Here is a 15,864-nt window from a genome sequence, read left to right as displayed (position 1 = left end):
TCGTGCCCCTGGGAATCTTAAAGGGGGGTGTATTTTGCGGTGCTTTACCGTCCGCCCATCGGCACCCATAGTCGGCCTTCTTCACAGCAGCAGCACCCAACCTCCATGGAGGATGTTTCTCGTGCCCCTGGCTACACTTAAAGGGGGTCTACTTTGCGGTGCTTTACCGTCCGCCCATCGGCACCCATAGTCGGCCTTCTTCACAGCAGCAGCACCCAACCTCCATGGAGGATGTTTCTCGTGCCCCTGGCTACACTTAAAGGGGGTCTACTTTGCGGTGCTTTACCGTCCGCCCATCGGCACCCATAGTCGGCCTTCGTCACAGCAGCAGCACCCAACCTCCATGGAGGATGTTTCTCGTGCCCCTGGCTACACTTAAAGGGGGTCTACTTTGCGGTGCTTTACCGTCCGCCCATCGGCACCCATAGTCGGCCTTCTTCACAGCAGCAGCACCCAACCTCCATGGAGGATGTTTCTCGTGCCCCTGGCTACACTTAAAGGGGGTCTACTTTGCGGTGCTTTACCGTCCGCCCATCGGCACCCATAGTCGGCCTTCTTCACAGCAGCAGCACCCAACCTCCATGGAGGATGTTTCTCGTGCCCCTGGCTACACTTAAAGGGGGTCTACTTTGCGGTGCTTTACCGTCCGCCCATCGGCACCCATAGTCGGCCCTCTTCACAGCACCACCTGCCCTGCTGGAGGTTCACACTTTAACTTGTTTTACCCTCTTCTACCTTACAAATCATCCCACACTTGAGCACTCCTCACTTGGACTAAACACCTCCATGCTACCACCAGAACCAGAATATCGTGCCCCTGGGGATCTTAAAGGAAAAAAAACCCATAGTGGGCTTTAAAAACAGAACACTTAGTAATTTTAACAAACTTTATTTACAGTAATATTGACAGTAATAAATACATTCACACAGGATATAACGTATTTACAAGGGGACTGATTACAACAACACACTGCATATTTACAAGTTGATCACTGGCAACAGTGGGTGAAGTTGGGGCAGAGTATGGCACCCTCTCTTCACCCATGTCTGAGGGGCTGTGTTCGGCCAGTGACTGGTCCCTCTTCGGGACATGTCTTGGAAGGGAGTCTTGGTAGGGAGCCGGGCTGTGCTCCTCTCCAGAGCTGTCACTGTCGATGTCAATACCCGCAAAAGTGTCTTCATTTCCCGCTGCTGCTGCTGTCGATGCCGCCGCCGCTGCTTGCAGTGACTCTGTGAAGAGCAACCGAATGTCCGCAGCCTCCTTCAAAGAAGGATTATTCGCGTAAAATTTGTCCGCAGTTGCAGTGTTGTGACACATGAAATCACTCACTCTTTGGCGGTTGCCTTTGTCTTGAAACCTCTTCGCATTATCGGCGTGGACTGTGCGGAGGTCGGTGAAGTTAATGGGACTGCGGAGCCCCACATCAGCCCATGCCAACCTCAGGGAGTAGGCAAGCTTCCTGAACGGGTTCTTCCCCTCTGTGTACAGAAAGTAACGGCTCTGGGTGCAGGTCAGCGTACCCTTAATTTCCAGCCACCTCTTCATCCATCCAAATTCTTCTACGGTGAGGTACAGCTGCGCCTCCCCGAACGCGTTGGCCGTCTTGTGGTTACTTACCTGTTATGACAGAGATAGAGAGTGTCAATACAATGTCAATCATGCATATAACTGCCAGAATAAATACATTGATTAATAGCACTCACATGAACCAGGTAGCCGAAGGCAGTGCCAGTTGTATCCGCCTTTCGGACCTCGGCGTTGGTCATGTTGGAGTAGACCCCCGGACGGTGGCCATAAATGCAGCTCCAATGAAGAGTCATATACCCATAGAGCAGTGTCCGGGTCGCGGTAGTCGGATTGCTGGCCATCACATCCAGGAGCTGAGGGATGCGAGTGGTGGTCGAAGTCAAGCATGTCATTAGGTCGTTGTGGCTCGGCAGACCTTCCATCTTGTCACGCTTCACTTGCATCTGGTGGATAAGTACTTTTCTCTTCAGGGACTTCAGGATGGCAACTACTTCCCGTTTGATTAAAATCATGTCGGTTTGGCTGAGCCTGCTCCCCTTGCACGGTGTGTCGGCCATGTACTTGAGAAAGTGTGATATATTCTTGATGTAGAAGTCGGAGGTCGTGACCTGAAGGCTTGACTTCATCAGGCTCCGGGACCACCCGCGTATCCTCTTGAGATCCCTCAAAAAGAGCCAGTCAGACAGGCGATTGAAACCGTGTGCCATGAAACTGAGGAACGACTTCACTCTGCTTAGTTTGGAGACTGTGTTTTCCTGGAGCCTCACTGGTGGGTCGATACCTGCATAATGCTCCCGGTATCCTTGCAGAACACATGATGTGTTACAGAAACTGCATGTGTCACATAGCCAAAACACTTACCCATGATCCGTGGGAATGTTATGTCCCGCATTATATTTCCCCAGCCCCTGCCCCGGAACCAGGGGGAATTTATGGGAGGGGAGGTTGACGAGGCCTCGGTATGGATGGATGCAGGCTCTGAGGAGCTGGATGAATGGGTGTGAGAGCCAGTGGGGGACTTGCTGCAGGCGGGAATGGGAGACGTGCTGCAGGCGGGAATGGGAGACGTGCTGCAGGCAGGAATGGGAGACTTGCTGCAGGAGGGACCTTTCGACTTGGACAGCCTCGTTGGTGTCGACTCTGGTCGGGGTCGTTTCTTCAGAATGACCCGCTCTCGTTCCTCCCCATCGAACGCGGGCATGTCCCCGGCCCGCTGATCCATCCTCTGTCGCTTGTCCTTTATCCTCTGCTGCAACTTGCAGTGCAGGGATTTCACATCAGCAGCATATATGTCCCGCTGAGCCCTCACTGCGTTAGCCTCCAGCCTCCATTCTTTGCAGTCCGGGTTGTCACATTCATTCACCGGGGACAAGGGTGGAGGTTGTGACAGTATATCGTCGTCTGCCACCGTGTCAACAGCCCAAGCGGTAATCATTTCTATGGTGGGGTTTGTCATTCGGAGTTCATAAAGCTCCTTCTTGGCCACTGTCATTTTCATTTGATTTTGAACCACATGTAGTTCCTCCCGGGCCAGCTCAACATGGTCTCTGGCCAAGTGGCGATCCAGCCTTGTGCCGCGGTACTCGCATCCCAGAATGGTACAGGGATGGAGCCTAATGTTGGTCCGTCCGTTGGCCAACAACAGCAGAATTTTTCTTTCATCCAAGTTACGCACACCATGGTTCCTCTGTAGGTGCTTGCTCAGGGCACGGTAGGAGCTATTGCAGATCGGACAACGGACCGCCATCCGACCTGTATTCTTGAGCATTTCGGTACCGGGAAATGTCACCAGAATCATGGGTAAAAAAGAAGGAAGCGTGAAAAGACTCACGAAAGACGCACTCAGCTTATTTTCAAATCAGTGTTTGTTTTCATTTGCATCATGGTGCGGTGTCCCATTTAGGCACTCGTTAGGCGGGCAGAGATCCCTGTAATCTCCCCTCACGTTCCTCCAGAGTCTGATTCTCCCAAAGGATACCCGACAGTTTCGGGTACGACCCAGAGGGCGCACGGTGGACGGCCAGGGCGAGGCCGCCACACCGCGCTGGAGTCAGGGTCCCGGTGAGGCGCAGGACGGAGCACCCGGCAGTAGCCTCCAGCAGACCCCCGCGCGGTTCCCTCGTCCCTCAGAAGAGGTGGAGAGGCGGAGGGGTGGGTCTTTTCATCTGCTGGCGGGTTGCCGGGATAACAGTATCCTCCGGGGAGGCATTGAACCCCTCTCAACTGCCCCCCGGAGGAGGCAGGGGAGTCAGGTACCCAGAGGGTGGACTGCCAGGGCGAGGCCGCCACACCGCGCTGGAGTCAGGGTCCCGGTGAGGCGCAGGACGGAGCACCCGGCAGTAGCCTCCAGCAGACCCCCGCGCGGTTCCCTCGTCCCTCAGAAGAGGTGGAGAGGCGGAGGGGTGGGTCTTTTCATCTGCTGGCGGGTTGCCGGGATAACAGTATCCTCCGGGGAGGCATTGAACCCCTCTCAACTGCCCCCCGGAGGAGGCAGGGGAGTCAGGTACCCAGAGGGTGGACGGCCAGGGCGAGGCCGCCACAACCAGAGAACCAGAAAAAAGGGGTGAAATGGGAAAAAAGTACCCCAAAATAGTGTTCCATAAGGCGGGTAGAGTCCCCTGACAACTCCCCATACCTTTCTCCAGGGTGGGAAAAATATCTACCAAATATCTTTTGGTAATAGTGTGCCAGTTCTCCAAATGGGTAGAGGCCTACCCTACCAGAAAAGAAGACGCTAGAACAGTTGTAAAGTGTCTTCTCAAATATGTTATTCCTAGATTTAGTGTGCCCACAGGAATTAACAGTGACAGAGGTCCAGCATTCATTTCTAAGATAACCCAGAGTCTAGCTACAGTGTTAGGGTTCAAATGGCAATTGCATGTTCCCTATCACCCACAGAGCTCAGGCCAGGTTGAGAGAATGAACTTGACTATAAAGGAGAAACTCACTAAAACAATGTTGACCACAGGACTAAAATGGGTAGACGCGCTGCCGCTAGTTCTCATTCATAACACTCCGTTCGATGTCTCACTATGGGATGCGCCACATCGCGGAGCAAACAGAAACATCAATCTCATTACGCCAATCCTGATTGGCCGGTGATTCTTGACGTCAACGTCAGGGGAAATCACCCCCTATAAGTAGCCTGCGCCACGACGCATGTGTCATTCAAACACCTCTTCTCGCTTCAGAGCACATCTCGAACGGTAGCCGGGCTAGCTTAACAGTCCACAGACTGATCCCAAAGCTAATTTTCGGTCGACGGGCGTTAGCCGGCTACCCGATTCTCTCACAGAAGAGTATTATAGTCAACCTCGCCGTTCTTCCTCTGGAGTAAGGTAAGGTTTTGACTTCAAGTTAGCAACACACCAGTTGCTAACTTGTGTTTTTTCCCTCACTACCGACACCACGGTAGCGAGGACACTTTTTTCTTCTCTCTTCCACGGAGGAGAAAAGGATTACAGGAATATTACCATACCAGGTAATATCCTTGAGAGAAAAAACACCCACGCTGTCCTTTTTTCCCCCGGATTAAAGACAGATCGGTAAACATTTTTTTCTCGAACGTACCTGTCATGAGCGGACCCTCTCCACGCTTCACGGCGAACGAGATGGATGCCTCTCCCCCTCACACCAGAGGAGTCAGGAACTCGGAGGCTCGGCGCTGCGGTTGCGGGTTGAAAGTGTCAGGCACAGACTCACACCAGATCTGTTCGTCCTGCCTCGGGCTGGAACACGCCCAGGAGGCCATCGACAACCCCGGCTCGTGCGGACATTGTGCCCGCCTCACCGTGAAGAGCCTCCACCGAAGGTTGGCGCAACAAGTTAACCTGTCGGGACGGGACCCCCTCATGTCCACTGATCCGCCGACCGGCAATCAAGACACGGGGACGTCTGCCGCAGAGGTGGAGCCCCTCACTGCGGTCTGGGGCTCACCGACAGCGGCACCCGCAGAACCGGAATCCCGCGCCATATCAGGCCGAGATCCGGTGGCGGCAAGAAACGCGGGAACGGGGCCCCACGCTATACCAAGCTGGGGCTCCCGACTGGACCTCACCACGGTTTCACCCGCGGAAGATGTCCTGGAGTTAGACTGCATGGAGGACGAAGAGTACAACTCTGAGTTCCTCCTGTCTGACTCGGATGAGCAGGAAGACGACATCTTCATATCATCGACTCAGGCTGCAAAGCCGGGAGCGATGGCTGCTCCCCCGGGCGACAGCACACCAGCTTCGCCCTGTCTCAGTATGGACCTACAAGCCGTGTGTCAGCGCGCTGCGGCCAAACTAGACATCCCATGGCCCGAAGTGGCCAAGGAGACCTCCAGGTCCCGTTACGAGGGAAAACTTTTTTCCCAAACAACGAGGGCAAAGAGGCAACTCCTCCCGGTCTTCCCGGAGATGTTGGATGAGGTGTCGGTCTCGTGGAGAGACCGGCCTTTTAGCAACAAGGCCCCAATCCAGGGTGCCCACTCCCTTGACTGTGACGGTATGGAGAGGCTTGGCCTGCTCCACATACCACCTATGGAACCGCTGGTGGCAGCCCACCTCCTACCGAGGATGGGCCAGCCGCCAAGCAGGAACCCCACGCTGCCAGCGAAAACGGACCGATTCCAGTCTACCATGACGGAACGGGCCTACAGAGCCGCAGCATTGTCCGCCAGGGCTCTGAACGTTTCCTCGATGCTAACCGCATACCAAGCGGAGCTCTGTGAGGATATGTTGAGCAATCCTGGACCGGCCACTCTGGACGAGATAGCCGCGGTCACAGACATTTGTCTCTGTGTCCAACGCTGCGCCGTCCAGGCCACGGGCAAGGTAATGGGGATCATGGTGGTGCAGGAAAGAGCTAGATGGCTCAACCTCACCAACCTCCCAGACCGGGAAAAGGAAGATGTGCTTGTCATGCCCATCGTTCCCGAGGGGATTTTCGGCTCCGCTCTCGCTTCCATGCAGAGGAAGTGCGAGTCGAAAAAGAAGGAAGACGAGGCTCTCCACCTTTGTCTCCCTCGAAGGGTCCAGCCGCGGCCTTTACAACGGCGGCCCTTCGCCCATGCTGCACCGCGCTCTGCTGGGTTCAAAGTACCAGGACAGCAGAGGGCGCAGCCCGCCCCGAGTCCCCAGCCCAGGCAGGAGACGAGGGCGAGTTGGTCTAGAAAATCTCCGGTTCCGGCTGTAGCCCAGGCACAGCCGACCCAGAATTTTCGGCCAGCAGGCGAGGAAGAAGAAGCGAGCGGCCTGACAGCCCCTCCTTCTCCCCTCCGTGACGGAGCTGGAAGTTCCTTCCCCGACTCTAAATGTGTCCCCGCCGCCTCGAGATATGCCTCAACGCCATCCTCAAGTCCGCACAAAACACATGTCACATCGTTATTGTCTGAATAAACCATTTTCCGCTGACGCATCCAGGCTCCGGCCAAGGGCGCAGCCCAAAAAAATGAAAAGAAAGACAATAAACAGTCCGTTAACCATAAATCCCCTTCTGAGAGCAGCTACGGCCTCTCTCAAAAGGCGGATAATAAACGGGTCTGTGAAGGCACCACCGCCACGCGCATGCGCAGTGCCGGTTGGGGCTTTAAGGGCACTACCGCCACGTGTGTACGCAGTGCCGGCTAGAGCTGTAAAGAACGGCCCGTCAATCCTTCCCCTTTCAAGAGCAGCTACGGCATCTCTCAAAAGACGGATTATTGACGGGTCCGTGAAGCCACCGCCACACACATGCGCAGTGCCGGCCAGGGCTTTAAGGGCACCACCGGCACGCACAGGCGCAGTGCCGACTGGAGCCGTGAGGGCACCACCGGCACACACATGCGCAGTACCGGCTGGAGCTGAAAAGGCACCTCCGTCACGCACATGCGCAGTGCCGGTCGGAGCCATAAGAGTGACATCCCAGCTGGCTCTAAGGAGCATACAGCAGGAGATACTCACGATGTCTGCCTGGGCTTCTCAAAACAGTTATAATTTATCTGTTTTCACAAATCCAGTGAGAGTCAACCCACATTCTGAGTTCTCTCTCTCCCAGAAAGAAGGGTTTTATCTATAAAGCCCACCGAGCGGAGTCAGATTACGGAGGAGAATGTCCTCGTAAAGCACCCGCTCAACATGGGCCTCATAATAAAACTAAACCCCGAACGCCACGGCTTACGGAGAGTTTTGGTGATTATGAAATGCGTAGTGGCACTACACCCGACTTTTCCAGTGCGGGACGCGACTACGGGTGCAGTCCTTTCACGGAAGGTGGTCACCACGGACGCAGGTCAGACGGGCTGACAGGGGACTTACGAAGGTCGCCCGGTGAGAGGTCTCTAGAACAGAGACTTCCAGCGGGCACGCGTAAATTACCCGGAGCTTTTAGCGGTGTTCCCCACCCAAAAATGCTTCCTGCCTTCTCTCAGAGGACTTCATGTCCCCGTGAGGATAGACAACACGATATCGTGTATGAACCGCCAGGGGAGTTTGCGTTGTCTCCAGTCACACACACTGGCACACAAACTGATCCCTTGGAGCGGCAGACGTCTCCTCTCTCTGAGAACGACACAAGTACCGGGTGTTATGCACCTAGGGACAGAATTACTGTCAAAGGGTGCACCACTCTATGCAGACTGGACTCCTCATCCAAGGATCGAGAGTCCGCTGTGGGTGCGTTACGGCGGAGCCACGTTAAATCTGTTCGCAAGGGGAGAAAATGCTCAATGACAGCTGTTCTCTTTAATGCACGATTTAAACGCACCGTTAGGTGGGGACGCACTCGTACACGATTGACCTCCGGGTCCTCTGTACATGTTCCCACCCCTGGTTCTGTTCCCCTTAACTCCGGCCGGAGTGAAAGAGCAACGCCACACACGTACTCTGATGTTTCCACCCTAGCCCGCAATATACGGGCTGGCGGGGATATATCAGCTGTCGTGCGGGCAGCCGTGGCAGCCCCCACCACGCAGGGACAGATTGTCTCAGGCGGGGGGGGCCATCCTTCACCCACGCCCAGAGCACGGGGCACTATGGGCCTGACCCGTGAGTGGTACAATCTGAATACAGTGGGACTCCCTCAGAAGGTGATAAACATTATTCAGAGTGCGAGAGCTTCCTCCACCAGGTCTCTTTACGACTGTAAGTGGAGGGTGTTTGAGGAGTGGTGCCTTCAAGAAGGGCACATCTCTTTTCAATGTCCTGTCGGGGTGATTTTATCATTCCTACAGGACTTGATCGATAAACACAGAGCTTTTTCCACGATCAAGGTGTACCTGGCTGCTATTGCTGCATGCCATGTGGGCTTTGAGGGTAAGACGGCTAGCCAACATCCTTTGGTTTGCCGTTTTATGAAGGGAGCGCGCAGGCTCCTCCCTGTCTCCAGGTCGCTGGTGCCCTTATGGGACCTGGCAGTGGTTTTAAATGGGCTCAAAATGACCCCATTTGAACCCCTGGAGGGAGCTGACATGAAACATCTGTCACTCAAGACAGTGCTGTTACTGGCCCTGGCATCCGCTAAACGGGTCAGTGATATCCATGCACTGTCTGTACATCCCTCATGCACTCAGTTCGCCCCAGGGCAAACGAGAGTGTTGTTGAAACCCAACCCTGCCTTTACACCAAAGGTGGTTGGTTCGTGTACCCCGATTGACATTGAGGCATTTCCTCCGCAGCTGGTTTCCTCCGGGGAGCAGCAGCAGGATCTATTGTGTCCAGTCCGGGCTTTGCACACATATATGGACAGATCAAAAGAGCTTCGTCTTAATGACCAACTCTTCGTGTCCTGGGCTAAACCTCACAAGGGTAAGCCTGTTACTAAGCAACGACTATCCCACTGGATCGTGGAGGCGATTGCTTTGGCCTATAAAAGTCAGAATCTGCAAGCACCTTTGGGTCTGCGGGCTCACTCGACTCGGGGCCTGGCTACATCCTGGGCTTTGTTCAAGGGTGTTTCCATCCAGGATATCTGTGCGGCGGCAAGCTGGTCTTCGCCACTCACTTTTGTCCGCTTTTACAGGCTGGACGTCTCCGCTCCAAGCGTGGCCCGAGCAGTGCTGGGCACCTTGTTGAGTCGGGACTCCACCTGTTAAATTCTGGTTGATCGGTGATCTTCGAGATAAGCTCGTCTGGCAATACGGGAGCTACAATATCCCATAGTGAGACATCGAACGGAGTGTTATGAATGAGAACTATAGGTTACTTACGTAACCCCAGTTCTCAGAGTAACATGAAGTGAGATGTCTCACCAGACGGCCCTCCTTGCTATGGTGAAGCGAGAAGAGGTGCTTATTTTGAATGACGCATGCGTCGTGGTGCAGGCTACTTATAGGGGGTGATTTCCCCTGACGTTGACGTCAAGAATCACCGGCCAATCAGGATTGGCGTAATGAGATTGATGCTTCTGTTTGCTCCGCGATGAGGCGCATCCCATAGTGAGACATCTCATTTCATGTTACTCGAAGGACTGGGGTTACGTAAGTAACCTATAGTTTTTGTGTTTTGTTTTTGCGGAGGGATCTAGATCGGCATGAAGGCACATTATACAATGTGCAATGTGGACATTATCCCGCTTATTACACATGGCCACATTCTCAACAAAGTAACGACATGACTCCCAATAATAATTAAAATGCTTTTATGGATTTAGAAAAAGATTTTATTGATTTAAAAAATAGTTGTATTGATTTAAATTGACATGCATCCGCTAAGAAAAGTAGTCCGTTGTTGCTGTTTGAACTAACGTAACAACGGCAGGAACTGCTTCTATAGTGTTTTTGAGGAGCTTTTTGATTACAGATTTGAAAACATCGTTGCTTACTTTAAAAGTAGCACAATTCATTATGTCAAACCTTGAAAGATATCCCTGCCCTAATGCCAAAAGTAACTGGCAACTGAATATATGTCGCCGTAGCTATAATGTCTATGTCTGGACCGCTGCGTAAAAAGGAGGGTTTCTGACCCATTACTTCTCTTCTTACTTCTATAAGAATAAAACACGGAGGACGGAGATCTATTTTTGTCCCCCTCTTCTCCCCGCTGCAGCCTAGCAGTCGATCTCAAAGCACGTTCCCCTCTCCTGCAGGGAGAAAAACTATATTTATATACTTTATATAGGTTGATACAGTAGCCCCTTTTTTTAAATAGTTTTTATAGGTGTTGCCATTTGTTTTGTGTAGCGTGGTTCTACAAGCAAGTCAATGCATTAATTGGGTGGTATCAGAGAGTTACACGGGTCTGTAAATGCAATGAAAACAATTGGCCACAGCAAATAACTTATATTAAACATGTAATTTTTACTTTTGAATACTTTAGTACAAAGGATGTCTTGAATAATTTAAGTGATATATGTGTACACATATACATCATTAGTCAAAACAGGGCTACATTTGATTTAATTAAAAGGTATAATATGTGGTAAACTGAAGAGCCCTTTGGGAGCCGAAAGAGCCGGCTCTTCTTGGTGAGCCAAATGATCCGGCTCAGCAAGAAGAGCCGGAATTCCCATCACTAGAACAATGACTTCTTCTGCGAGGATTTATAAAAGCAGCTGGAATCCCTTAAGTTGCTATTGGATAAAAAAAGTTAGGAAACGCCCCTATAGGAAACGCCCATATAGGAAACGCCCCTATAGGAAACGCCTCCTTGCTGCGGTCTGCAGCCAGACCCATCTCGGAAGGCCACTTACACACAGGATGTAGATGATGTATGAGCAGCAGGGAAATCAAGGGTCCGCCCCTCATGTACAAACAGGACTTACTTCACATAGTAGGCTACTCCATCAGTTAACATTGGATTTTATTTTTTCCTTTCCATCAGTAAAGGTCTGTGGGGTGGAATAACTAATCCACCAGGTTGTATGTTGGCTTTATACTCGTGCTTACTGGATTCCTCCTGGAAAACTAAAGTCTACCAGAAGTGAAAAGTAACTAAGTGTATTTACTCAAGTAGCATACTGTACCTAAGCACAATTTTGAGATACTTGTTTACTTGTATTTTCCATGTTATGCTACTTGTACACCACTACAATTCAGAGGTAAATTGGGTGCTTTTAGTCCACTATGTATTTTGTACCTTTAGTTACTTTACATATTTGGATTCATATTGTGAAATATAACACTTAAATAAGACTTTAGTTACACCTGGAGTACATTTCACATGCTACCCTGCAGTATACAAACACTTCTAAAAAGCTGAGACGACATTAAGGTAGATTTAGTTCCCCACCCCCCATGTTAATTTATTTGTTCACATTTTCTAATCTGACTAACATTTGTAGAATGTGAACTCCTCCGTAGGTAATTATACCCCTATCATCATCAGACATACAACACTCAAATATAAATTATATATATTTATATATTCCATTAGAGGACGACTTTAATATCCCTACCGAGTTATTATAAATCTTTTAAACTTTTTTCCATAGTCCTCCACTGTGATTGTTCTCCCTCAGTCAGCTGTTTCCTGTTGATGTGTAAAACAGGTGGATTGGAAAATAATCCATTACAAGTGAATATCTTGCATCACATTTTTACTTAAACTACAAAAGTGTAATAAGAGGAATGCACAAAAAGTAGCCAAAAAAATACCTATATGTCAAAATGTCTTCAGTTAATTCCCAGTTATATTAGATTTGTGTATCATTGGATTTGTGACTTTAATGTGTAAACATCAGGGGTGTACTGTAGCATATTGAGGCAGAGCTAAATTGAGCAGATTGAAAAAAGCTGAATACTAAACATAATAATGTATTATATGTAACTTCTTCTGTAACTAATAAGCACAGTTGTCAGATAGCTGCATAAGAGTAAACAAGGACAATATTTCCCCATGAAATTATGTGTAGTAGAAGTAAGAAGTAGCAGAGAATGGAAGTATTCAATTACAGTCTGGAGGTATTTGTGCGTAAATCAGATTCTCCACTACTGTTGAACATTGACCTCTTCAGAGCATCTTCAGAGAGGTTCAGATATACAAATCAATCAACAATTTGATCCCTAATTGATTACATAACATTGAAACTTGTCATGGTCATAGTGCTTGTCTTGCCTCTTATAAGTGTATCAGTCTTGCAGCATTTGAACCAAAAGCCAAGGTTGTCAGGCAGTGTTGCTCTGTGTCTTTTATGTGAGTAGGTAGGGAATTGTTTGCTAATATGAGAACAGTACAATCGCAATATACAGTAGACTTGTTTACTGGGTTTTCAGCACTCAAGTTGCCTCGTTAAAGTTAAATAAGGACAATATGAACAAATCATTAAGCAAATAATAAAGGAGGAGTCATAAGTGATGTTAAAGGTTCAGTGTGTGTCAGTTCTCTAAGTAGTTGGATTATGAATTTCCTAGGTTCATATAAGCCTTTTGCCCGCAGGGATTTTAACTAGCTAACAGAGCCACAATGACTTACTCATCTATTAGTAATATTATTCTGTTCTTACCATATGAACCTTCCGGTATGCTACTGACGTCATAGAGAGGTCCTGGAGCAGTCTCAACAAGTTTTATCAGCTCCCTGGCCTTTCACATCCATTGTGTAACTAAATATTTCATATATTTGTTAGGCTATACAAATGACACGTCAATTGACATGTTGTTATAGCCTGGGAGCTGTTCAAACCAGGTATGACTCTTTTTTTTGTGAAACATGAATCCCACTTTTTGCAGACAATTTCTGGAAAACAAAAGCAAGTTATGCTTTCTCTAAAGGGATACAATCTGGTGAATGACAAAGATATTTAATGACCCCAATATAATTTGTCTGTGTTTGTACGCAACAAGTACTAACCACGATGCGTGAGTTAATAAATCTGAATCTGGACATTAAATGGTTTTCTTTTTTACTCTTAAGGCCTCTCAGACATGGAAGCAAGATGAAGACTGATGATGGGTGAAATGCTGATTTCACAGCTGTCACCATTCCATTACTACCGCACTTAACCCTTGCTGTGGCAAACTGTGCTCTTACCCCTTCCTTATGGTCTATGGAAGAAACAACAACAAAACCAACACAGCTGCGTTCCAAAATATCTCCTTCCTCTCCTCCTCTCTCCATTTCCTGGATCCAGCCAGCCATCCTTTTCAGGGCCATGTGCATCCTGTTGCCTGCTGGCAGTGTTTTTTAGACACCACAGTCCCTCGTCTTTTCCCCGGCTTGAAAGGCAGCGTTAGGAGTGCGTTCAGGTCAAGGGCTATTCAGTTAGGGGGTTTTAGGCTTCCCCCCATGGTGGGACCAGGGAAGCTAAACTGCACCTCCTCTGCCCGGTGCGTGCGCTAGCATGTTATGTAGAGCACACGGCTACCCTTAGACGCACCGAACAGCTGTTCGTGTGCTTCGGGGGCGGGGTGATCGGGAAAGCTCTGTCCAAGAAACGCCTGGCAGGCTGGCTCTGCGAGTGCATTGCACATGCCTACGGACAGGCAGGGAGAGCCTACCCCACGGGGGTTCGTGCACACTCCACACGGGACCGCGGTGAAATTAGTTTTAGGTTGGATATTCGACGGACATTCGCGGACCCGCCAGCACCGTCAGTTTAACAGGGAGATCTTCTCCGCGAAACGAGGCTTTCACTTAGGGACCATCAACAAATGACTTTTACAATTAGACAAGAAAAATGTTCTTTTTAATAAATCGACAGCTTCTCGATCGTGTGAATGTGAAGCAAATTCACTCTAGAGCATACATTTATTGAACACACCTCTTTTTATTGCATTTTAATACTTTAAATACGTTTTATTAATATGTTTGATGGAAACATTTGCTTATTTCTTCAATACCTTACAGGTCATGTGACCGATTCGCTCAAAATCAATGTTGGGTCAAAGAACTACACTGGCTGAATAGGACACACCCCTTTTTATTGTATTTTAACACTCTAAATATTTTATATTAATATATTGATGGGAACATTTTCTTATTTCTTCAATACCTTACAGGTCATGTGACCTAATCACTCAAAATCAATGCTGGGTCAAATAACTACACTGGCTGAATAGGACACACCTCTTTTTATCACATTTGAACATTCTAAATATTTTATATTAATATTTTGATGGAAAAATTAGCTTATTTCTTCAATACCTTCCAGGTCATGTGACCGATTCGCTCAAAATCAATGTTGGGTAAAATAACTACACTGGCTGCATAGGACACACCTCTTTTTATTGTATTTTAACACCCTAAATATTTTATATTAATATTTTGATGGAAAAATTAGCTTATTTCTTCAATACCTTACAGGTCATGTGACCTAATCACTCAAAATCAATGCTGGGTCAAATAACTACACTGGCTGCATAGGACACACCTCTTTGTATTGTATTTTAACACCCTAAATATTTTTATATTAATATTTTGATGGAAAAATTAGCTTATTTCTTCAATACCTTACAGGTCATGTGACCTAATCACTCAAAATCAATGCTGGGTCAAATAACTACACTGGCTGCATAGGACACACCTCTTTTTATTGCATTTTAATACTTTAAATATTTTATATTAATATTTTGATGGGAAAATGAGCTTATTTCTTCAATACCTTCCAGGTCATGTGACCGATTCACTAAAAATCAATGCTGGGTCAAAGAACTACACTGGCTGCATAGGACACACCTCTTTGTATTGCATTGTAACACTCTAAATATTTACACACATTTATGCATTTAACCTCAGTCCCTTTTAGAGTTTTCACTAAATGACATTACACAGGCTGCTCAGGAACAGAAACTGTAATTGCAGTTTAAAGTCTGATTTGGAAATAATAGTTTCTGTCATAAGTTTGTAAGCTGTATTTACATTTTTCATTCATATTCATATTCTCCCCCTACAACATGCACCGAATCATCTTGGGTTATAATACTTCATGTCCTTTGTCCTTCACCTCACTCTTTACCAATTTAGTCCATGCTTTACTTTCTGACAATATTTACTTATTCCATTGTTACAATTAAAATGCTGGAGAACAATTTACACACTTTGAACATAGTAAGTCTTAGAGAAACTCACATTTCCCTGTGCGTCTTTTTTCTGTTGGTCCACTTTTCTTTTCTTCACCTTTGTGGCAGGTGGGCTCTTGGGGTTGGGTAGTGTTTTTGGTGGATTGAAGTACTTGGACTTGGACTTGGTGTGACCAGCAGAACTTTCCCGCTTGTTCCACTGTTCCTCGTGGTCATCATCTGGCCTGCTAGTTTGTCCAAAGTTTTTGTCCAGAATATGCATTGGCAGATTGTGTTGCTCAATGTGCTCTATATATCTTCCTTGTATTGAGGCATACATTTTGGAGACGAACTCAGCTGGTCTCAGGTACTTTTTTTTTTTAAAAGGATGGAGTGTTTGACCAACCCAAACCAGAGCTCAACATGGCAGTTGGTATCCCTG

The 15,864-nt window shown here is 48.4% G+C and overlaps 1 protein-coding gene across 1 annotated transcript; it reads right to left on the bottom strand.

The window, feature by feature from the left end:
* Window positions 1–873: 873 nt before the first annotated feature.
* LOC139433757 (uncharacterized) lies at window positions 874–2,333 on the bottom strand. The gene is made up of 2 exons (XM_071202991.1): window positions 1,705–2,333; window positions 874–1,618 (listed from the first exon to the last, which is right to left on the bottom strand). Exons 1-2 carry the CDS (start codon window positions 2,233–2,235, stop codon window positions 923–925), a joined length of 1,227 nt encoding a protein of 408 aa, XP_071059092.1. The 5' UTR covers window positions 2,236–2,333; the 3' UTR covers window positions 874–922.
* Between the last annotated feature and the right edge of the window lie 13,531 nt (window positions 2,334–15,864).

This window comes from Pseudochaenichthys georgianus, chromosome 4 (genome assembly GCF_902827115.2).
Source record: "Pseudochaenichthys georgianus chromosome 4, fPseGeo1.2, whole genome shotgun sequence".
In the NCBI taxonomy this organism is placed as follows: Eukaryota; Metazoa; Chordata; class Actinopteri; order Perciformes; family Channichthyidae; genus Pseudochaenichthys; species Pseudochaenichthys georgianus.
This window is presented reverse-complemented; position numbering and strand designations above follow the sequence as displayed.